The 23,664-nt window shown below is 47.7% G+C and overlaps 1 protein-coding gene across 1 annotated transcript in view; it reads left to right on the forward strand.

Moving 5' to 3' along the window:
• FANCM (FA complementation group M) overlaps window positions 1-23,664 on the forward strand; it is a 163,596-nt gene that overhangs the window by 111,358 nt on the left and 28,574 nt on the right. Inside the window, exons 11-16 of the mRNA XM_088455349.1 lie at window positions 5,696-5,924; window positions 7,697-7,845; window positions 10,457-10,609; window positions 11,935-13,900; window positions 16,212-16,294; window positions 16,412-16,483. Of these exons, the coding sequence (XP_088311475.1) occupies window positions 5,696-5,924; window positions 7,697-7,845; window positions 10,457-10,609; window positions 11,935-13,900; window positions 16,212-16,294; window positions 16,412-16,483 (2,652 nt within the window). The remainder of the gene's footprint in view (window positions 1-5,695; window positions 5,925-7,696; window positions 7,846-10,456; window positions 10,610-11,934; window positions 13,901-16,211; window positions 16,295-16,411; window positions 16,484-23,664) is intronic.

A 23,664-nucleotide genomic window follows, 5' to 3' on the forward strand; every position in this document is an offset into this window, starting at 1 on the left:
GCCTTCCCTGTCTAGCGGCTCCTCCCCTCAGCTCAGCGCGCCTTTCAGCTCGGAGTCTGGCGTCGCTGAGCTGCAGCTACTCGGGCCACTCCTCCTCTGAGGTCTCCAGCGGCCATTTTCTCTGTGGCAGCGTGGATACTCTCAGGGAGCACGCGGACCGGTCCCCCTGTGTACCTCTCCCCTGCAAAAGGACAGTGTACACAGCACTATAGCCCTCCCAGACACTGAATCTGGGAGGTTGATTGTAGTGGAAAGGTGCAGTGAGTATAACTTCCTGCATGGTATGTGACTTTTGCTAGTGCTGCCTGTCTGTGTCTTTTTTCTACTTACTGTCAGCCTGTACCTATCCCTTTCCTTCTCCTACAAGCCCTACAGGTGTGCGGGGGAAGGGTGTTTCTACTGACCTCACCTATATAGATCACGTATTTGTGAGGTCCGTCACATACAGTTGTGTGCTACACGGTGCCATATTGTGGGCTGTTTTTCAGCACACTGGTGAGTGCGCACGTTTTCTTCCTAAGTCATGTCTGAGGAGGAGATTGAGCACTCCGGGGCTCCGGCATTGTTCTCCTGCAGGCGCTGTTCTGCAGGAGTGGATCGGGAGGATTTGTCACAGGACGGCCTGTGCGGATGGTGCCAGGCGGTCCCTGGTACGTCTAAACCTCCCATGTCGCAGGAGCCACCATGGGCGATGTTTTCCCAGGTGCTGGTGTCCATCGCGGACCGTCTGTCGGTCCCGACTGCCGCCTCTACTAGGGCGTTGCCCCAGCCTGCCATCCCCCATTCCCCGGGTGTCCCACAATTATTGCAGACTCCCCCGGGGTCTCAGCCTGTTGGTCCCTATGCGGGGTTGCCAATGTATATTCAGTCCACCCCTGTGGCACAGCCGGCTGTGGTGCCGTTTCAGGCTCCTGTGACAGCTCCTCCACCCTGGGTGGATGCGCTTTCACACACTGTCCAAGATTTGGCGGCAGCATCTTCGGCTTTTCAGTCGATGTTGCGTAGTGACGTGCCCTCCAGGGCGTCTAACGCTCAGTCATAGCACAGGCTGCGCATCTTTCGGATTCTGAGGGGTCCTCGGATGATGGTGAGGTGCAGGATGACTCAGCCTCAGATGCCTCAGTCCAGGAGGTAGACACTAAGTCTTCCATCAATGTGCGGGCTCTGGTTAAGGCGGTGCGGGCCATTCTTCTGATTGAGGATGAGGCACCCGCTCCCAAGTCAAGGTATCCTAGTTTTAAAAAAGCTAAGGTCACTTCTACAGCGTTCCCCTTGTCTGATCAGTTGACTGATCACATGGCGGTGGCCTGGCAGACGCCCAGTAAGCGTTTCCTGCCACAGAAACGCTTGGCGTCCAATAATCCATTCCCGGAAGCGCATTGTAAGAAATGGGAAACTCCGCCTGCAGTCGATTCCCATGTAACACGCCTCATCAGGAGTGCTACTTTGCCATTGCCGTCTATATCCTCGCTGAAGGATCCTACGGACAGGAAGGTGGAGACTTGTCTAAAGTCTATTTATTCTCTCTCAGGGGCTGTAGCCCGGCCGTCCATGGCCATCTCCTGGGTGGCCAAGGCCATTGAGGGGTGGGCCAACGCCTTGGAGGACACGTTTACGGATGAATCTCCGGACGTCCAGAGGGCGTTGTTAGGACAGATGAGAGATGCCGCCTCCTACATTGGAGAAGCATCTTTGGATGCTAGCCTGTTGACCTCTAGGGTTTCGGCGGCAGCAGTGTCTGCTCGTAGATCCTTGTGGTTGCGGTCTTGGAGAGCAGACGCGGATTCAAAGAAAGGCTTGGAGGCCTTACCTTTTAATGGGGAATTACTATTTGGTCCGGACCTGGACAAAATAGTAGATACCCTGGCAAAATCCAAGTCAGCCTTCCTCCCTTCAGCTACTACACCTGCTAAGGTCCGGAGCTCGGCCTTTCGTTCCTTTCGGGTTCAGGGCAAGGCAAAGGGTCAGTCCTTCCCGAGGCAGTCCGCACCCAAGACCACCTCAAAGCCAAAGAAGCAAGCCTGGAGTGCTAGGCGCCCTTCTTCCAAGCCAGAAGATAAGCCTTCTGCGTGATGGGACGGGCCTCCCTCTGGGGGACCCCAGAGTGGGAGGCCGACTTCTTCAATTCGCCCAGTGCTGGCACAATACCACCACGGATGCCTGGGTGCGAGAAGTGGTCTCCCAGGGGTACGCCCTGTCTTTTCGGCACAGGCCGCCTTGCCAGTTTTTTTGCACAAGTCCTTCTCAGGACAAAACCAAGGCCTTGCAGGTTCAGGAAGCCATAGAGGCCTTGCTGACGGCGGGGGTCATTATTCCCGTACCACAGTCTCAACGTGGGATGGGGTATTACTCTACGCTGTTTCTGGTGCAGAAACCCAATGGCTGTCATCGCCCCATCCTCAATTTGAAGTCCCTGAACAGGTTTCTCAGGGTTCCCAAATTCAGGATGGAAACTTTGCGTTCCATCATACTGGCGATGGAACCGGGGGATTATATGGTCTCCCTGGATATCCAGGACGCCTACCTCCATGTGCCTATAGCAACATCGCTCCAACGGTTTCTGCGGTTTGCTATTCTCCACAACCACTACCAATTCAGGGCTCTACCCTTTGGTCTCTCCACGGCACCAAGGGTATTTACCAAGGTGATGGCGGTCATGGCGGCTCACCTTCGGAGCCAGGGAATACGGTTGCTACCGTATCTAGACGACCTCCTCTTGCTGGCAAGCTCCCCGGAGGTACTGATCCAGCATCTCCACCTGACGGTCGCTTGTCTACAGGCGCACGGCTGGTTGATCAACTGGAAGAAATCCTCCCTCATCCCATCACAACGGATGGTTCATTTGGGGTCCCTGCTGGACTCTCGTCAGCAACGGATTTTTCTGACTCCAGAGAAGGTCTCCTCCTTACAGCTGCGGATTCACAGTTGTCTGAGCAGTGGCAGAGTGTCGGTGCACTCAGCTATGAGAGTTTTGGGGTCCATGGTGTCGGCATTCGACATGGTGGAGTTTGCCCAGTTCCATTCCAGGCCCCTGCAGGATCTGATTCTTTCGGAATGGAACGGATTGCCACACAGGATCCGCTCTCAGATGCTGGTGTTGTCCTCGGAGGTGCGTCTGTCCCTAGCCTGGTGGCTGCAGACAGCTCATCTCCTTGAGGGGCGCCCCTTTTGGATCCCGGAATGGGTTCTGCTCACGACAGATGCCAGTCTCCGGGGTTGGGGGGCGGTGACAGGCTCCTTGTCACTTCAGGGTCGTTGGTCGGCGGAGGAACCGATTCTTCCCATCAACATCCTGGAACTGCGGGCAGTATACAGAGCCCTGCAGTCGTCCGGCACCGCTCTTCACGGAAGGGCCGTTCAGGTGCAGTCAGACAACGCCACCACGGTGGCGTACATCAATCACCAGGGAGGGACTCGCAGTCGAGCTGCGATGTCGGAGGTGTCCCGCGTCCTGGCTTGGGCGGAGCACTATCTTCCAGCTCTCTCGGCAGTTTTCATCCCAGGAGGCAGACTTCCTCAGCCGTTACGATGTGCATCCCGGGGAATGGTCGCTTCATCCAGAGGTATTCCAACTACTCGTGGACAAGTGGGGGCTGCCAGAGCTGGACCTGATGGCGTCCCGTCACAATCACAAGCTGCCTGTGTACGGGTCAAGGACAAGGGACGCAGGCGCAAGTCTGATAGACGCGCTGTCGGTGAAATGGCTGTTTCAACTGGCTTACTTGTTCCCTCCGATATCTCTGCTGCCTCGGGTCCTGCGCAAGTTCAAACAGGACGGAGGCACACTGATCCTGGTGGCCCCAGCGTGGCCCAGAAGGCCGTGGTACTCCGATCTGCGGAGCCTGTCCATCGACGCTCCGTACCTCCTACCTCAACGGCGGGACCTGTTGTCTCAGGGGCCCTGTCTTCACCCGGATCTGGGTCGACTATCTTTGACGGCGTGGCTCTTGAGACAGCCGTCCTGAGGTCTCGGGGCTTTTCTATCTCCGTTATTACTACCATGCTGAGGGCGCGCAAGCCTGCTTCCGCGAGGATCTATCACAGAGTGTGGCACACTTACTTTCAGTGGTGCGAGGCCAGAAACTATGATCCCCAGGTGTTCCGGGTTTCGCGTATTCTGGCTTTCCTTCAGTCGGGTTTGGATTTAGGATTACGTCTTTCTTCACTGAAGGTGCACGTGTCTGCTCTGTCGGTGTGGTTCCAGCGCAGGATCGCTGCTATGCCGGACGTACATACCTTTTTCCAGGGTGTTTTGAGAATCCAGCCTCCCTTTGTGCCACATGTGGCCCCGTGGGATTTGGCGTTGGTTCTTCGGGCCTTACAGGGTCCTCCTTTTGAGCCCTTGGAGTCAGTGGAGCTCAAGTGGCTAACTTTTAAAACTGTTTTCCTCTTGGCAATTGCTTCTGCCAGGAGGGTTTCAGATTTGGGGGCGCTTTCTTGTCGTCCCCCTTTTCTGATTTTTCATCAGGACAGAGCGGTGCTTCACACTCGTCCTGATTTCCTGCCTAAGGTGGTTTCCAGGTTCCACATTAATCAGGAAATTGTTGTACCAGCCTTTCAGTCACCTGATCTTTCGGCTGGGGAGACTTCCTTAGACGTTGTCCGGGCACTCCAGGTTTATGTGGACCGGACTAGTTCTGTGAGGAAGTCGGATTCTTTGTTTATCCTCTTTGCTTTTCACAAGAGGGGTTGGCCTGCCAACAAACAGACTCTAGCCCGTTGGCTTCGTTCTGTTATTATTGAGGCTTATATGCAGGAGGGTTTACCTATTCCAGCCTCTGTTAAGGCTCATTCCACTCGGTCCGTGGGCCCTTCTTGGGCTGCTAGCCGTGGCGCCTCTGCTGTTCAGCTCTGTAAGGCAGCCACCTGGTCTTCCATTCAGACCTTTTTGAGGTTCTATGCGTTTGACACCTTTGCCTCTCAGGATGCATCCTTTGGGCGCCGGGTTCTCCTATCAGCACAGGAGCGTCCCCGCCCTTAGTTGGACTGCTTTGGGACATCCCCAAGGTCACCCTGTGGACCCCTATGGACCCTGAAGTAGAAAACAAGAGATATGGTAAGAACTTACCTTTGTTATCTCTGTTTCTACGAAGTCCATAGGGTCCATAGGGCACCCGCCCTGACGCACCTGGCTTCATATGGGCTCTGTGACTGGTCACCGGTTTTCCGTCTCCCATTTCTGTGAGTATGGTTCTTGTGTGTTCCAGTCTTCCTTCTCTCTGTTTCGTCTCCTCCTCCGGCCTGGGCTGCTTACCAACTGAGGTGCCTGTGGCTCGGGGGCGGGGTATAGGGGAGGTTGGACCCAAGTGCATCCTGGGAGCAGCTAAAAGCTTTAACTCCGTGGAGCCCGAGGATCCAGGATCCAGCTATACCCCAAGGTCACCCTGTGGACCCTATGGACTTCGTAGAAACAGAGATACCAAAGGTAAGTTCTTACCATATCTCTTGTTTTTTATATAACCTATGTATTATATAATGCTGCACTTAACAGGGTATATCATTCACATCAGTTGCTGTCTTTTATTTGTAATAATCTTTCAAGGTTTTTTTTTATCATTTGTTTGCATTGGGTGTATTGTGTCGGTCATTGTTAAGAGTTCCTGATTAAATCCACAGGAGGTGAATACTTTTTATATCCACTGTATACCAATGGCTTCTGGATCTATAACCCCTGACGTACATTTCTTTTCTACAGACTTATAACCAGAGCCAAAGCAATAAGAGGAGCATCTATAAGGCCATTGTGGGTAATAACACGTTTTTTCACCTCCACCGTCAAAGCCCCCGTATGGTTCCAGACGGCTTAAACCCCACAGTGCACAAGATGTTCATCACGCAACCAACCTATGATGTCAAAGAGGTCCCCAAGGACCGACGTCCTAATCTGGTTCACCGTAAATCCTCTGTGTTCTTTACCGGGGAAGGTGAGTGCATACGAACACTTGTAGAGCTGGACTTTCTTTTTAAGTGAATGTGGCTTGCCTATATTCTGTGTGCGACTGCGTTTATGTCTGCATGCGAAATACTGCTATACCGTGTCAGCGGCTGTCTCACTGTAACGTAGCACTCCGCAGTCTCACACAGAATATACGCACGTTGCATATTATTATTATTATTATTATTATTATTATTATTATTATCATTTATTTATATGGCGCTACAAGTGTTCCGCAGCGCCTTACAAAGTACATAGACAAAAAAGTAACCATTGACTTACAATACAATACAATGCAGGACATGGATAAACATTGCTATATTAGTGACATTAATGCCTGCATAAGCAGCCAAGTGTTAGTTGCCCTAGTGGGGAGTAAGAGATAAATTAAATTACAGTAGGGAGAAGCACAAGAGGGTAGAGGGCCCTGCTCGAAAGAGCTTACATTCTTTAAGGGAGGGGAAGACAAACAGGAGTGACACAGAATGGGGTGGGCGGGGAGAAAGGAAGATGTAGCAGCAAGTTAGGATGAGAGCTGTAAGGCTTTAATGAAGTAGTGGGTCTTAAGAGCTCGTTTGAAAGATGGTAGAGAGGTGCAGAGTCTGATAGGGAGAGGGAGGGAGTTCCAAAGGTGAGGAGCAGTGAATGAAGAGGGCGGACAGAGAGTGAACGGAGATGAGATCAGAGATGTAAACGGGAGAGGAATGGGTGAGGACTTTGTAAGAGAGTGTGAGAGCCTTGAATTGGGTTCTGAAAGGAAAGGGGAGCCAGTGGAGGGCTTGCAAAAGAGGGGAGGCAGATGTAGAGCGTTTGGAGAGGAAGATGAGCCGAGCAGCAGCATTGAGCATAGACTGGAGAGGAGAGAGATGGGATTTGGGGAGGCCAGATAGGAGAAGGTTACAGTAGTCCAATCTGGACATGACCAGTGAATGTACAAGGGTTTTAGTAGCATCCTGGGTGAGAAAGGGTCTGATCTTGGAAATATTCTTGAGATGGAAACGACAGGACTGCGAGAGGTTCTGAATGTGTGGTTTGAAGGAGAGGGAAGAGTCCAGGATGACTCCAAGACAACACACTTTGGGACTAGATGAGATAGTAATGCCATCTATTAATAAAGAAATAGTGGGACATGATGTTATGTGGGAGGGTGGGAAGACTATCAGCTCAGTCTTAGACATATTAAGCATATAAATTTGAATCAGCATAAGCTGCTTGTGTGTCCTATTCACATAAGACACATTTTAAGGGAAAAAGTTGCACGAAAAGACACTCAACGTTACTGAGTCACGCCTCTAGAAGGGCAATTTAACGTGCAAGGAGGCTAGATGTATGTGTGGACACATCTGTATAAATTATGCTAGTTTTAGGTGCCTTTAAAGCAGGGGTGGGCAATGAGAGGCCCTCCAGCTATTGTAGAACTACACATCCCAGCATGCCCTGCCACAGTTTTGCTATTTTGGCCCTGCTGGGATGTGTAGTTCAACAGCAGTTGGAGGGTTTTTTATAAGCTTATTATAGATAATGTTCATTCTGTAGATGCAAGTCTGACTTTATACGAACACTGCCTCTAGTGGGCACATTGTGAATTTAATATGATAGAAATACATGATTGTTATTGCCAAGCATTACGTTTTGGATGAAACCTTTCTTGATTTGAAATAGTCTCTATTTTTAGTCTTAAAGCAGAATTACATTAACCCATAGGGTTTGTTTTGGAAGAAGTACACACTGTAATGTCCTATTACTAACTTCTGCACACAGCCCCAGAGAGTACGAAAGACTGGCCTTTAACACACGCAGAGATTGAGACATGGAAGCGCGTGTATCGCCTGGCGGAGCCTGATGGTATAACAGATGTCACTATGCCCAAAGCCCAGTTTGGAATCTTCAGAGATGCAGACACCAGCCCCGTGAGTAGCGGATTCCACCACATTACAGACAGACTGTTGAGCTGCAAACTCGCATGACTGCAATTGTTTTATGGATTCTGCAAGAGCACCTATGTTAGAGTAACACTTGGGTGACGGTAATGTTGGGTGGGTTTTCGTTTTTTTTATATTTTCAATTATTTTTCTCTTTTTTTTTTTTTTCTTTTTGTGGGGGCGATTCAATTGTTTTTATGTTGTGGTAATTAATGTGCACCCAATGTTGCAATTCAATTGTTTTGGGCACCCATTAATTATCGCACTTTTAGCGGGTAATGAGACCAGGTTTGACCACGTAAAATGGCTATACCCGTCTAAAGTCCAGGTTAGGTTGCCCAAAACCAGGATTTATCGCACATTTCCGCTCGCCTCTTCAGGAGGGGGCGAGCAAAAGTGCTGGCACCGGCGGCTGTTCGCACCCTAACGGAGCAACAATTGAATTGGCCTCTTTAAATCAAGGGGTACTGACCTAAGCTCTCGCGAGCAGGGCCCTCTTCCCTCACGTGCTCCTTCTTGCCTTACTTTTACTTTCATTTACAATGGCACCTAAAACTGCTTACTGACGCCCTGCTGCTTATTTAGGTGTTATGCAGCATTGTTTATAAATCATGTCCTTGTCCTGCATTGTCTGTACTGTTAATAACTGTTGTCTTGTGTGCTCATGTGTTTCTGTACTTAGTAAGGCGCTGCCGAACCCTTGTGGCGCCATATAAATAATGGATAATAATAATACACAAAAAAAGACTTGTGTAAAGGATGGCAACAGGTTTGGTAAGGGTAATTGGGGAAGGGAGAAGACAATTAGGCCGTATTCAATTAGAGGCGAAAAGTCAGAAAAATTTTGCCTGTCCGACTTTCCGCCTCCTTCGCCTGTTTCAGAGGCGAAAACGTTTTGTGCGCATCCCCGCTCTTCACCCTATTCAATTAAAAACAGGCAAAAACTGAAAGCGGCGAATGCGGAACAGGCGGAAAGTACTGTAAGGAGTGGGGAAATCAGTCTGTACCCCCAAAAAGGATGCACTAACATAGGGAATCAATGTAGATGTGTACTAATAGCCCTAATAAGTGTTTGGGGTACATCAATAATTTAAATTGCTTCTAATTAGCTTATTTGTAAAAGTGATGAAGAATGGCATAAAGCTGTATTTATTGGTGAAAATAAGTAGTCCAGTCAAATTTGTGGTACTTGAAAATGGGTGCTAGCATATTTTTATGTCTCTAAAGTGAATTTTTAAAATAGGTAAAAAACGCACCTGCGACATGCCCCTGCAATCCTAAAAATACCTGACCCATCCTTGCAGACCCCCAAGAAGTCTGTCTCGCTAGTTTTTATGCTTGCCCCCCACCTTTTTACTTTTTTGGCCCCAAAACGAAAGTACTTTTTTGGGGTGTTCTGAGGTAATTTTTTTTTTATTGTATTGTTGATTTGTCCTTTGGGGGGCTGTCCCAAGGGTTCTGAGTCATTTCCCCACGTTTGCACCCCAAAATAATTATTTTGCACTTTTTTTTTTTTTCTCCTATTCATAGGAGATACTTATCCGCCTATTACATTGCATTGAGTTTCCGCTTAGGCGAAATCGGCCTAGAATTGAATATGGAGATACTTTCAAAACAGGCGCAAAGTCCGAATCCGCGGAAACTTTTTGCCAAACGGCGCTTTTCGCCTCTGAATACGACCCATAGGCGGAGTAGAACCTAACACTAATGCATATCATATCTACAAGGTGGGAAGGCCAGAAGCATCCAGTGTGTTATGAATTAAGAAGGAGATGGTTACATAGAAACATAGAATTTGACGGCAGATAAGAACCACTTGGCCCATCTAGTCTGCCCTTTTTGTTCAGTAGGGCTAAACAGAGAGGAATCAAGAGCTCCAACCAGCCAACTCGCCGAGGTGACATAACGAAAGTAGCAACTATCTGAGGCCAAATTTGGCATTGACCCCCTGTAGCTTGTAGGTCAGTCCATGTGGGAATGGCAGGTGTTGGTGTCTAAGCTCTTCTTATATTTTTACTGTGTTTGATGCATGCATACGGTCCGATTTTTCTTCAGATCTGAACGATAACGATTTTAAAAATCGTTCATATCTGAAGGAAAATCTGACATATCTGAACGATGTGCGTTCCCGATGGTCAGATAACGATATCTGACATCTGATGTGTTTGCAGTCAGTTTTGGACGATTTCAGTCATTTTAATGCAGTCAAAAATCGCTCGTAGTTCAAATCGTTCATCTGACACATCTAACCGTGTGTATGCTCCTTAACACTGTTAAGTTTCAGTGTAGTCTCAATCAGTACAATTATATTCTCATAGTGTTAATTCAGATCCTTAAATATGTCAGCACTTTGTTACCGAATGCTGAGATTATAAATAGGGCAGCAACCTCCTGTTACGTCATCCCACAAGTACCATTGTTTGGACATATTCTAAAACATGTATTTGGCTTATACAGTTTTATCTTTCTCAACATCAAAGATAATCCTTTAGAGTTTGTCATTGCTTTGTATCAGGTACTCAAAATAAATGAATAAAAGTATTAATTAAAATTAGGTGTAAAAAAAAATATTTTCATCTCGTACAATTATATCTTTTAGGACCCAGTCCCTGGAAATGTCCGCGAGCTCTCCCTGTCGGAGTGGAAATTGTGGCAGAATCGGCCTTTGCCAACGCACTCTGTTGATCACTCCGTCCGGTGTAAGAATTTCATCGCGGTGATGGACCTGATTGAGCAGATGAGATTGGAGGAGGCGAGTCCGTTCATTATAACTATACAGTGTTTTGGCTGTTAATAGGGATTTGCTATCTGTTTGTTTGATGTACATAAGAGCCCCCTGCTAGTGATATCATTGTTATAACAGGCGAAAACCCCACTGGCTTATGCCTAATTAACTTTGACCTGTACTGTTTCTAATACTATTCTGTTATCACTATCCCTGGATGGGAATAACAGACAGCCCGGACATAGCTTTAGGTTAACACCCCTGCCCCGTATCACTGAGCTGTTTTGGAGATTTTATTAATATTTTGCCAATAACTTTTCTGCTGCTGTTACAAAATAAAAATGAGACTTCTGGTCTCAATCAGGATTCCAATGATAACAGACCCCCATAGACTTTTAACAGTGTTTGCCATAAGTCTGATATAATACTGTGTGTCTCGCTTCCTCATTATTGTCTCTTTCATGGAAGATCCCAGGGAGCAGTCAGAACAGACAAAACACATTGTTCCCGGCACCGCTTGACATCTGCATTACCATCATGTTGAATAGGTGACCGCACGGGTGTCTTTCTAGAGCTGTGTGACACGCCGTGAGTGGGGTCAGCCACTTTTGTTAAGCCCATAATAGATTCATGTGTTTTTCCACATTTCCCTTCTGCGTTTGGCACTTAGAGCCATTCCAAGTTAATGAAATAATACAGCAATCGGTGTTTGAATGTGTAACTTTTTTTTTTTTTTTTGTATGTTGCATAGATCTTGTTTTATGTACCTCATTATGCATGTAGCTAGAGCACATGCTTCCGACATATGAAAATGCTATTACATTGCAGGCAGGATCATGCTGCAGGGTACGTTCCACTGTACCCCTTTCGGTTTAGGTAGCATATAATAGTGGAGGCTCACTGGCCGGGCACTGTGTCCTCTTTGAGAACCCCCCCCAGCAGTTCAGTAGTGACCGGTGAATTTTAAATGCTACGTTGCAGTGTCTCAGCTGCTGACACTGTAACGTAGCATTTTGCATGCAGATACACCCACAGTCGCACACAGAATACAGTCATACCGCATATCATTTTATTCAGCAGAAGCTGCTTGTGTCCTATTTGCACCACTTTCCGAATAAGACTCATTTGAAGATAAAAAGTTGCCCAAAAAGCTGCTTGGCGCTACCAAGTTGCACGGTGCTCACACGTTATGTTTAACGCAATTTTTAGCACACGGAGGTAAGATGTAGGTGGACACCTCTGTATGTCTATATTGTAGAGTTCTAGACCAGCAGGGATCCTATGCTATGACTTAATATTTTTTTTTTTTTTTTGTAACACATAAATAATAGTTTCTTTGTGCTACTTTGCAGAATGGTTGCAATTATGATCTAGAAATGATGTCATACTTGCACAAAGAGGACGTTCAACCATCAAAGAAAGGTACTATAAATAGTGAGGTTTCTTCGTACAGTAATTCCAAGCCCACAAAAAAGTTTCCGCTCCTCAAAAAACAAAAAACTTGCAAAAATCCAGATTTGTTTTCCATTATTGAATATGATGAAGATTTTAGGTTGGTGTCCAAGACATCTACGAACACAAAATCATGTTCTACTGAACCGATGAATATAGATTCAGTAGCCAATGCTTCAGGAAGAGAAGAAGCTGGTATTGCAGAAGATGATCTTGATGCCAATCACATGGAAACTGAAAGTTATAGAGAGGTCTCTAACATTCCTCCAGATCTACCAGGAAAGTCACTAACAAATTGCCAAAGTACAGTATTAAAGTCTCCAAGTAAAGCGGACTCTGGCTACCACAGTTTCAGCGAAGACACCTCTTCTCTTTTATCCAATTTGTTTTATACGTCATCCGCACATAACGGTCAAGGCATGTTTACGAGGTTTGCCGATGACCGTATTTATGAGCTAAGAAACGTGCCATCACGTGTAAAGAAATTCCTAACGTATTCCCCTCCTCCATTAAGTGAACTGGATTCTCTCGATGACGTAGACCTTTCCGCAGGGTATTTACTAATCAAATTATCTACTCTACCATGCGAACATTCTGGACAACAAGTTTCAAATTTACAGGGATCTCACAGTCCTATAAATCAAACAGAATATTTAGATGATGAAATGTGTCCTACAAAGGTAGACAATCATGAACAAGAGCCACTTGACACTGAAGTCTGTGCTTCACCAGGCCACGAATATGCTAATAACTGTGATATGGAGACTATTGACACCAATGGACTTGTAGATAGAGCACAAAATGATCCTCATTGGGATGACATTTTTGACTGTGATGGTGATGAAACTTACATTGAAAATGTTGACCCTCCTATAACACACAGCCATGTCCAGAACCACAATCCTTTTGAAAGTCATGAAACAGATGTTGAAGACCTTGGCATTCCTAAGAGACACAGTCCCTTTAAGAACCATGATAAGATTGAAAATGTAAATGATCCCCGTAGTCCGAGCCCTTTCCATAACCTAAAAACAAAACGTGATGAGCCAGACATTGAGGTTCCTCGGGCACAGAGCCCTCTCCAGAACAACAATATAGTGCAAAGCCAAACTTATTTAGAGGAGACTGAACTCAATTCTTTTCCTGAGAACTTAGAGGTCAGCTTTGACTTATTCGAGGATGAAGCATTTGCTGAGATAGACCAGTTTAGTTCATATGGGGCGAGCACAGCAAACAAACCCAACAATGGAAAAACCAGTGTGAATTTTAACATGTTTGATCTTTCTTTATTAAACGAGGACAGTACAGAACAATCGGAAAACAAGACTTGTTTGAACTCCCGTGAGAACAAACAGCACATAGAGGATAATGATGAGTTTGATGACTCTGCAGAGTTATATTCTGTTAATTTCGACCTTGGATTTTCTTTTGAGGATGACGATCTTGCAGATGATGAAAATATAGAAGATGGGCAATTGGAGAACGAATATGGGGGTGAAACCAAGAATTTAAAGGCTGTGAGCCCTCCCCAAAAGAGCATTATGGGTGGCGGTATTGTGTCCACTCCTGTGACCTCAGGAATTGGTAATCCTATCTTTGGAAGAGCATCTGGAAGACAACCTTCTCTATTTTCACCATTACAGTCCCGGACATCTGAAACGTCACCGTGTTCTTCATCACTTCTAACACCATCAACTAAGATGCTGAAAAACTCTGAAACCTCTTTCAGTTCTTTGCATAAGAATGACTTGTATACACCCACCACCCCAACATCTGGAATGAGGACTATCAATGCACCCACAGCGAATGTTGGACAGTCGGCCACAAATCTACCTTCTGCCAAGGTTGGCCATTCTACAACTATAGGTAAGTGTTTGACTTATCCATAGTATTATACAACTGGCTTTTATTACTTAAAAATCTAAAATGATTTCAGGTAAGAATCCTCATCCTGTAACATCCACAAAAAAATACATTGCTACCAGATGTATATATTGATAAAAGCAACAGTTAAATAGTCATATGTGTTGGTCTTTGCAAGCATTTTACATTGTGGTGTGCCGGCGTTACATTACTATATAGATATACTGTACATGAAAGTGCATCCAAGATACAAAGCTGCAGTTTGACCCATTATAACTGGGAGGTTTCCACTTTTCTTTTCTTTTTTTTTTATACAATTAACATTCCCCCCCCCCCCCCCCCCCGTTAACAAAATCCTTTACAAGCATTGTTAGTCTTTTTAATTTACAAAGAACAAAGCAAAACAACAAATAAACCCCGCAATAGTGTGACTGCCTACAATGTGTTGTGGGATGGGAGAACACAAACCGCAAGACTCACTTGATACAGGTCACCTGAAATCTTTAGCTTATAAATACTTGGATTAGAAACCACTTATAAAGTGGTATTCTGTGTTGGCAGTGTTTATATTATTATTATTATCCTTTATTTATATGGCGCCACAAGTGTTCCGCAGCGCCTTACATAGTACATAGAACTAATAGGTGGACAAGAAACGAGTAACTTACAGTACATTACAGTACAGGATAAGGACACGATTTATATACATTGCTGCAATAGTGATTAAAGCACTCACAATAAGCAGCCGGGAGTTGGCAGCCACGTGTTAGGTGCCCTTATGGGGAGTAAGGAGTAGAAGAAAATGTAAGGAGAAGCACATGAGGGGAGAGGTCCCTGCTCATGAGAGCTTACATTTTATACAACCTCTCCTTTTACTAGTACATTGTTGAGGTCTCTCCCATGAGAAGTCTACTGCTTGTCGTGTTTATTTTTACAATAAGCTTAATTAGATCATTGATTTACCTTTTGTGGAGGCGATGTCGCAGTGGTAGTAATTGTAACTCTTTGGGTGGCCAATCAGGAGCTGGCTGTTTATTTGATTTGATCCCACTGCCCTAATTCTTCCAGCTGTTGCTTTTAAAAATTGTTACAGCCAGTGATCCAGGAGAGGTCACAGCCAGTAGCGGCTCCAGAGGTGGGGCTGCAGCGTAGTCCAAAATTCAAATAGGGGAAGCAATGCTCAATGTTATGTATCTGATTTACAGTCATCTGACTGATGCAGCAGGTCCTACGTAAGCTGCAGTAGTCCTGGAAGGCTCCTGACCTCGGCTCATGTCTGCAGTGTGTTGTTGCTGGACAATACACCCACTGTATGATAAAAGGCTGCCTTGCAGACTGCCTGATACTTCCACTTAAAACCAAAATTTTAATTTGGGGGACATTAGCCATTTAAAAAATTAAAATGTATTGTATTTTATATTCTCTTTTCTTTCCAAAGCATAGTGGAGGGGACAGATTACTTTTTATACTAATAGAATTCTGCTGAATCTGTCTCCTTCAGTCTATTACTTTACTGAAGCTATTGCAATTAGCCTGGAAACACCATAAAGATATATTTATTAATAAATAAATAGAAATATAGAAAGTTTATATAGGCTGTTTGTAGTAAACTATCTAATCACATGCTAAAGTGTTAGGCACAATTGAAATGACAACATAAGCAACATTGTACTACTGACCTGTAGCTGCCCTGTGCTCATTATTTCCGGCTCTGATAGTCCTCTCTCCCCTATTACATTTTGCACAGTAACCTGTTGCCAGGGAGAACTAATGGTAGTGTTGGGAAGTTTGAACACATTTCGTACAACCCCACCTGGCTGTATCATCGGGTTGATTGGCCGTCGCTGCGAGCAGTGTCCTGCACTGTGACGCCACAAACTAGCTGCGCGGAAACTTTGTATATCAAAACGTCAGTTCAGCTCAACTTCCGTATATCACACAGTGACGGGCGGCAGGGGATTATTGTCAGGTAGAACGTCTGAGAACTTTAGTGCGTGGGGGAGCTCCCTAAATATTTACATTGCGCCAATTATATAGGCAGATATCCTGTATAAACAGAATACGATCTGTTCTCCTTATTTTGTTTCAAACAATATATTGTTTTAAAACCAAAGTGATTTGCACCAAACACACACACAATAGTGCAGGTCTGTCACATTCCAGGTAAGACTTGTGTCCTGGGGCAGAGGTATTGTTTGGATGACCGCTGGGCACCTGAACACGGCGTGTTTAATTGCAGCCGCTCTCGGCAGCATCCCCTATTCATTCCAAGTCCTATTGTTTGTTCTGGGATGTTTGCCGTCTTTCTCCGCAGGTAGCAGCCCCGAGAGTGAAGACAGTGTTGTTTTCAGACGGAAAAGAAAATTAACCACAGGCAGTGTCCTGAAGTCACCGGAGGTGAGTACAGCAAAACCTCACACGACAATGTGCTGGGAATCTCAGGGATGCAGGCCAGTCATTTAGCAATGTGCTTGTTCCAGTCTTTGTTCATTTGTTTCCAATTTGGTTTTCCAGACTGCAAGCAGCGAGTGTGATTTCGACTCACCGATGCCTGCAGCGAAGAAACGCAGACATGTGTTTAACACAGTGAGTATTCTGTCCGTTCAATTCTGACAATTGTTTGTTCTTGGCTAGTTGTCTCACTTGTTTTCAGAAATCTAGATTAGATTATTTTTTTATTTCTCTTTTAAGTTGTTTTTGAGAGACAAAAACTTCTGTGTGCCGAATGATGCCATGGCTACGTCTGTTGGCAGCTTTTGGTTATGTGTGTTCATGCAGGTTTACTTACGTTTGTTTAAGCTGGGTGCGAACGGCTTTACTCCTCAGAGACTACAAAATCAATATGGTCTTGTACAGGCTGTGGAGTCTGCGATGGTAGAAATGTACAGACTGCAGCTTCAAAATAAAAACCAAATTTATTATATAAATATCAGTCATCGCATTAACGCATGTACAGGCGTCTGTGTCGCATCATTCCCCAGGTATTCCCCCACATCAGTTGCATATATCTGAACATATGAACCTGATTATCGGCTTTCTTCTCCTGCCATTTTAACATGTCTTTTATGCAAGATAATAAAGTGTTGTTGACCAAGACAAAAACAAAACAAAGACCAGGACAGCAGTGTTTGTTCTCTGTTCTGAACATAGTAAAGTTTTGTTCAAAATAGGAAAAAAACTAGCAATGAAGTAAAGTGACCCTTGTCCAGACTGATCTGTGTGAGGGTAAGTATTACAAAATATGGTACTAATCATGTAGGTAGTGGTACAGTAGAGGCCAGGGATAGATGAGAAGTACTAAACTAATGTTGTTACAGCATGGGTGAGGATTAGCAGCAGTATGCATTAGTTACTGGAGAATACATGACAGCAAAATCATGTATTGCATTTATTTCATTACCCTACTGTCATATACTGTAGTCAACAGTGACTAATAAGTATGTAGTCAATTACTTTTTGGCAGAAGTGGTCAAGCTTCATTTTTTTCTTTTTCTGTGAGGAATTCAATTATTCCTCTCATCAGTTTAAGGACGATTTCTGTCCAAAAAAAGAGAATGGCAAAATAATATATTATACCATTATAATTACCCAAGGCTTTTGTTCTCATCCACGACTAGACTTCAGTATTTACCCCATGCTACCGCCACCCACTATACTGTAATGTTACCAGTTCCCACATGCAGTCGTCATACATTGCACTGCGTTATAATTAACCCATCCTGCTGTTATAGTTTACATATGTTCTGTTACTATCTATTTTTTTTAATGCATTCTTATACAGTCTCAGGATCTAAACTACTATTTGAACCTTAATGAAATCATGCATTGCAGAGATTTAATTACCCTACGGTACAAAATCTAGATAGGATGCATGTAAAATATACTTTTGCCATTCATATGAAGTACTGTAGTCCAAGGTTTGGAGTCCTGACTCCGCAGTGCTGGTCTTGTTACATACTATAGGGACCATCTGTATTTTTGCTAGCAATGACTCATCAGTGATGTCGCTGGGTCTTAGGTCAATGAATTAGGCTCTAATTAATATTGGTTCAGCCCCACAACATGGCTGGCTCCACAGTGTAACACTTAAATACCTGCAGACTTTGTGAATATATTGTCCAACAAATGATATCACAAAATGATAGTTTGTGTGACTTAAGTTACCCACACAGAAAACAAGAGATATGGTAAGAACTTACCTTTGGTATCTCTGTTTCTACGAAGTCCATAGGGTCCACAGGGTGACCTTGGGGTATAGCTGGATCCTCGGGCACCACGGAGTTAAAGCTTTTAACTGCTCCCAGGATGCACTTGGGTCCAACCTCCCCTATACCCCGCCACCGAGCCACAGGCACCTCAGTTTGTAAGCAGCCCAGGCCGGAGGAGGAGACGAAACAGAGAGAAGGAATACTGAAACACACAAGAACCATACTCACAGAAATGGGAGACGGAAAACCGGTGACCAGTCACAGAGCCCTTATGAAGCCAGGTGCGTCAGGGCGGGTGCCCTGTGGACCCTATGGACTTCGTAGAAACAGAGATAACAAAGGTAAGTTCTTACCATATCTCTTGTTTTCTACTTCAGGGTCCATAGGGGTCCACAGGGTGACCTTGGGGATGTCCCAAAGCAGTCCAACTAAGGGCGGGGACGCTCCTGTGCTGATAGGAGAACCCGGCGCCCAAAGGATGCATCCTGAGAGGCAAAGGTGTCAAACGCATAGAACCTAAAAAGGTCTGAATGGAAGACCACGTGGCCGCCTTACATAGCTGAACAGCAGAGGCTTCACGGCTAGCAGCCCAAGAAGGGCCCACAGACCGAGTGGAATGAGCCTTAACAGAGGCTGGAACAGGTAAACCCTCCTGCATATAAGCCTCAATAATAACAGAACGAAGCCAACGGGCTAGAGTCTGTTTGTTGGCAGGCCAACCCCTCTTGTGAAAGCCAAAGAGGATAAACAAAGAATCCGACTTCCTCACAGAACTAGTCCGGTCCACATAAACCTGGAGTGCACGGACAACGTCTAAGGAAGTCTCCCCAGCCGAAAGATCAGGCGACTGAAAGGCTGATACAACAATTTCCTGATTAATGTGGAACCTGGAAACCACCTTAGGCAGGAAATCACGATGAGTGCAAAGCACCGCACTGTCCTGATGAAAAATCAGAAAAGGGGGACGACAAGAAAGCGCCCCCCAATCTGAAACCGTCCTGGCAAAAGCAATTGCCAAGAGGAAAACAGTTTTAAAAGTTAGCCACTTGAGCTCCACTGACTCCAAGGGCTCAAAAGGCGGACCCTGTAAGGCCCGAAGAACCACCGCCAAATCCCACGGGGCCACAGGTGGCACAAAGGGAGGCTGGATTCTTAAAACACCCTGGAAAAAGGTGTGTACGTCCGGCATAGCAGCAATCCTGCGCTGGAACCACACCGACAGAGCAGACACGTGCACCTTCAGTGAGGAAAGACGTAATCCTAAATCCAAACCCGACTGAAGGAAAGCCAGAATACGCGAAACCCGGAACACCTGGGGATCATATTTTCTGGCCTCGCACCACTGAAAGTAAGTGTGCCACACTCCGTGATAGATCCCTTCGGAAGCAGGCTTGCGCGCCCTCAGCATGGTGGTAATAACGGAGATAGAAAAGCCCCGAGACCTCAGGACGGCTGTCTCAAGAGCCACGCCGTCAAAGATAGTCGACCCAGATCCGGGTGAAGACAGGGCCCCTGAGACAACAGGTCCCGCCGTTGAGGTAGGAGGTACGGAGCGTCGATGGACAGGCTCCGCAGATCGGAGTACCACGGCCTTCTGGGCCACGCTGGGGCCACCAGGATCAGTGTGCCTCCGTCCTGTTTGAACTTGCGCAGGACCCGAGGCAGCAGAGATATCGGAGGGAACAAGTAAGCCAGTTGAAACAGCCATCTCACCGACAGCGTGTCTATCAGACTTGCGCCTGCGTCCCTTGTCCTTGACCCGTACACGGGCAGCTTGTGATTGTGAAGGGGCGCCATCAGGTCCAGCTCTGGCAGCCCCCACTTGTCCACGAGTAGTTGGAATACCTCTGGATGAAGCGACCATTCCCCGGGATGCACGTTGTAACGGCTGAGGAAGTCTGCCTCCCAATTGAGGACTCCCGGGATGAAGACTGCTGAGCGAGCTGGAAGATAGCGCTCCGCCCAAGCCAGGACGCGGGACACCTCCAACATCGCAGCTCGACTGCGAGTCCCTCCCTGGTGATTGATGTACGCCACCGTGGTGGCGCGGTCTGACTGCACCTGAACGGCCCTTCCGTGAAGAGCGGTGCCGGACGACTGCAGGGCTCTGTATACTGCCCGCAGTTCCAGGATGTTGATGGGAAGAATCGCTTCCTCCTCCGACCAACAACCCTGAAGTGACAAGGAGCCTGTCACCGCCCCCCAGCCCCGGAGACTGGCATCTGTCGTGAGCAGAACCCATTCCGGGATCCAAAAGGGGCGGCCCTCGAGGAGATGAGCTGTCTGCAGCCACCAGGCTAGTGACAGACGCACCTCCGAGGACAACACCAGCATCTGAGAGTGGATCCTGTGTGGCAATCCGTTCCATTCCGAAAGAATCAGCCCCTGCAGGGGCCTGGAATGGAACTGGGCAAACTCCACCATGTACGAATGCCGACACCATGGACCCCAAAACTCTCATAGCTGATTGCACCGACACTCTGCCACTGCTCAGACAACTGTGAATCCGCAGCTGTAAGGAGGAGACCTTCTCTGGAGTCAGAAAAATCCGTTGCTGACGAGAGTCCAGCAGGGTCCCCAAATGTGACTTCTTCCAGTTGATCAACCAGCCGTGCGCCTGTAGACAAGCGACCGTCAGGTGGAGATGCTGGATCAGTACCTCCGGGGAGCTCGCCAGCAAGAGGAGGTCGTCTAGATACGGTAGCAGCCGTATTCCCTGGCTCCGAAGGTGAGCCGCCATGACCGCCATCACCTTGGTAAATACCCTTGGTGCCGTGGAGAGACCAAAGGGTAGAGCCCTGAATTGGTAGTGGTTGTGGAGAATAGCAAACCGCAGAAACCATTGGTGCGATGTTGCTATAGGCACATGGAGGTAGGCGTCCTGGATATCCAGGGAGACCATATAATCCCCCGGTTCCATCGCCAGAATGATGGAACGCAAAGTTTCCATCCTGAATTTGGGAACCCTGAGAAACCTGTTCAGGGACTTCAAATTGAGGATGGGGCGATGAGAGCCATTGGGTTTCTGCACCAGAAACAGCGTAGAGTAATACCCCATCCCACGTTGAGACTGTGGTACGGGTATAATGACGCCCGCCGTCAGCAAGGCCTCTATGGCTTTCTGAACCTGCAAGGCCTTGGTTTTGTCCTGAGAAGGACTTGTGCAAAAAAACTGGCGAGGCGGCCTGAGCCGAAAAGACAGGGCGTACCCCTGGGAGACCACTTCTCGCACCCAGGCATCCGTGGTGGTATTGTGCCAGCACTGGGAGAATTGAAGAAGTCGGCCTCCCACTCTGGGGTCCCCCACAGGGAGTCCCGTCCCATCACGCAGAAGGCTTATCTTCTTGCTTGGAAGAAGGGCGCCTAGCACTCCAGGCTTGCTTCTTTGGCTTTGAGGTGGTCTTGGGTGCGGACTGCCTCGGGAAGGACTGACCCTTTGCCTTGCCCTGAACCCGAAAGGAACGAAAGGCCGAGCTCCGGACCTTAGCAGGTGTAGCAGCTGAAGGAAGGAAGGCTGACTTGGATTTTGCCAGGGTATCTACTATTTTGTCCAGGTCCGGACCGAATAGTAACTCTCCATTAAAAGGTAAGGCCTCCAAGCCTTTCTTTGAATCCGCGTCTGCTCTCCAAGGCCTCGACCACAAGGATCTGCGAGGAGACACTGCTGCCGCCGAAACCCTAGAGGTCAGCAGGCTAGCATCCAAAGATGCTTCTCCAATGTAGGAGGCGGCATCTCTCATCTGTCCTAACAACGCCCTCTGGACATCCGGAGCTTCATTCGTAAACGTATCCTCCAAGGCGTTGGCCCACCCCTCAATGGCCTTGGCCACCCAGGAGATGGCCATGGACGGCCGGGCTACAGCCCCTGAGAGAGAATAAATAGACTTTAGACAAGTCTCCACCTTCCTGTCTGTAGGATCCTTCAGTGAGGATATAGGCCCTCATTCAGAGCCGTACGCTCTGAGCAGAGCGCACGCTCTGCATGAGGGCCGGGCTCCATTTTCATGGAGCGTCCTCCTGGACGCTCGTATAGCTGTGGGTCACCACCCACAGGCTATACGAGCGTGCATTTTGATGGCCGCGATGGTCGTGACCATCGCGACCATCGAAATTGCGAGCCGGAGCCTGCGGTTGAGGTTTTCAACCGCAAGCTCCGGAGTGATTTTGGCTCTATCAGAGCCAAAATCACTCCCACTGACATCACTAGTGATGTCAGTGGGCCGGCTTCTGACGGGAGGCGTTCCCGTGGGAACGCCCCCGTCAGGGAGGCACGCCCCCGGCACGCCCACCAAAGGGGGCGTGCTGTCAATCAACATTGACAGCACGCCCCCTTTGATCGGACACAACGAGCGAAGGAAAGTCCTTCGCTCGTCGTGTCTGGCGCATGCGCACGACGGAGCTCCCTCCGTCGTGCGCATGCTCAGTGCAGACCATCGACCCACTTGCGAGCGGACAGCCGCTCGCGAGTGGGTCTGAATCAGGCCCATAGACGGCAATGGCAAAGTAGCACTCCTGATGAGGCGTGTTACATGGGAATCGACCGCAGGCGGAGTTTCCCATTTCTTACAATGCGCTTCCGGAAATGGATAATTGGACGCCAAGCGTTTCTGTGGCAGGAATCGCTTACTGGGCGTCTGCCAGGCCACCGCCATGTGATCAGTCAACTGATCAGACAAGGGGAACGCTGCAGAAGGAACCTTAGATTTTTTAAAACTAGGATACCTCGACTTGGGAGCGGGTGCCTCGTCCTCAATCAGAAGAATGGCCCGCACCGCCCTAACCAGAGCCCGCACATTGATGGAAGACTTAGTGTCTAACTCCTGGACTGAGGCATCTGAGGCTGAGTCATCCTGCACCTCACCATCATCCGAGGACCCCTCAGAGTCCAAAAAGTGCGCAGCCTGCGCCATAACTGTGCGTTTAGACGCCCTGGAGGGCACGTCACTGCGCAACATCGACTGAAAAGCCGAAGATGCTGCCGCCAAATCTTGGACAGTGTGGGAAAGCGCATCCACCCAGGGTGGAGGAGCTGCCCCAGGAGCCTGAAACGGCACCACAGCCTGCTGCGCCACAGGGGTGGACTGTATATACATTGACAACCCTGCATAGGGACCAACAGGCTGAGACCCCGGGGGAGTCTGCAATAATTATGGGACACCCGGGGAATGGGGGATGGCTGGCTGGGGCAACGCCCTAGTAGGGGCGGCAGTCGGGACCGACAGACGGTCCGCGATGGACACCAGCACCTGGGAAAACATCGCCCATGGTGGCTCCTGCGACATAGGAGGTTTAGACATACCAGGGACCGCCTGGCACCGTCCGCACAGGCCGTCCTGTGACAAATCCTCCCTATCCACTCCTGCAGAACAGCGCCTGCAGGAGAACAATACCAGAGCCCCGGAGTGCTCAATCTCCTCCTCAGACATGACTTCGGAAGAAAACGTGCGCACTCACCCGTGTGCTGGACAACAGCCCCCAATATGGCACTGTGTAGCACACAACTGTATGTGACGGACCTCACAAATACGTGATCTATATAAGTGAGGACAGTAGAAACAC

This window comes from Taudactylus pleione, unplaced genomic scaffold (genome assembly GCF_031769625.1).
Source record: "Taudactylus pleione unplaced genomic scaffold, aTauple2 ptg000652l, whole genome shotgun sequence".
NCBI lineage: Eukaryota > Metazoa > Chordata > Amphibia > Anura > Myobatrachidae > Taudactylus > Taudactylus pleione.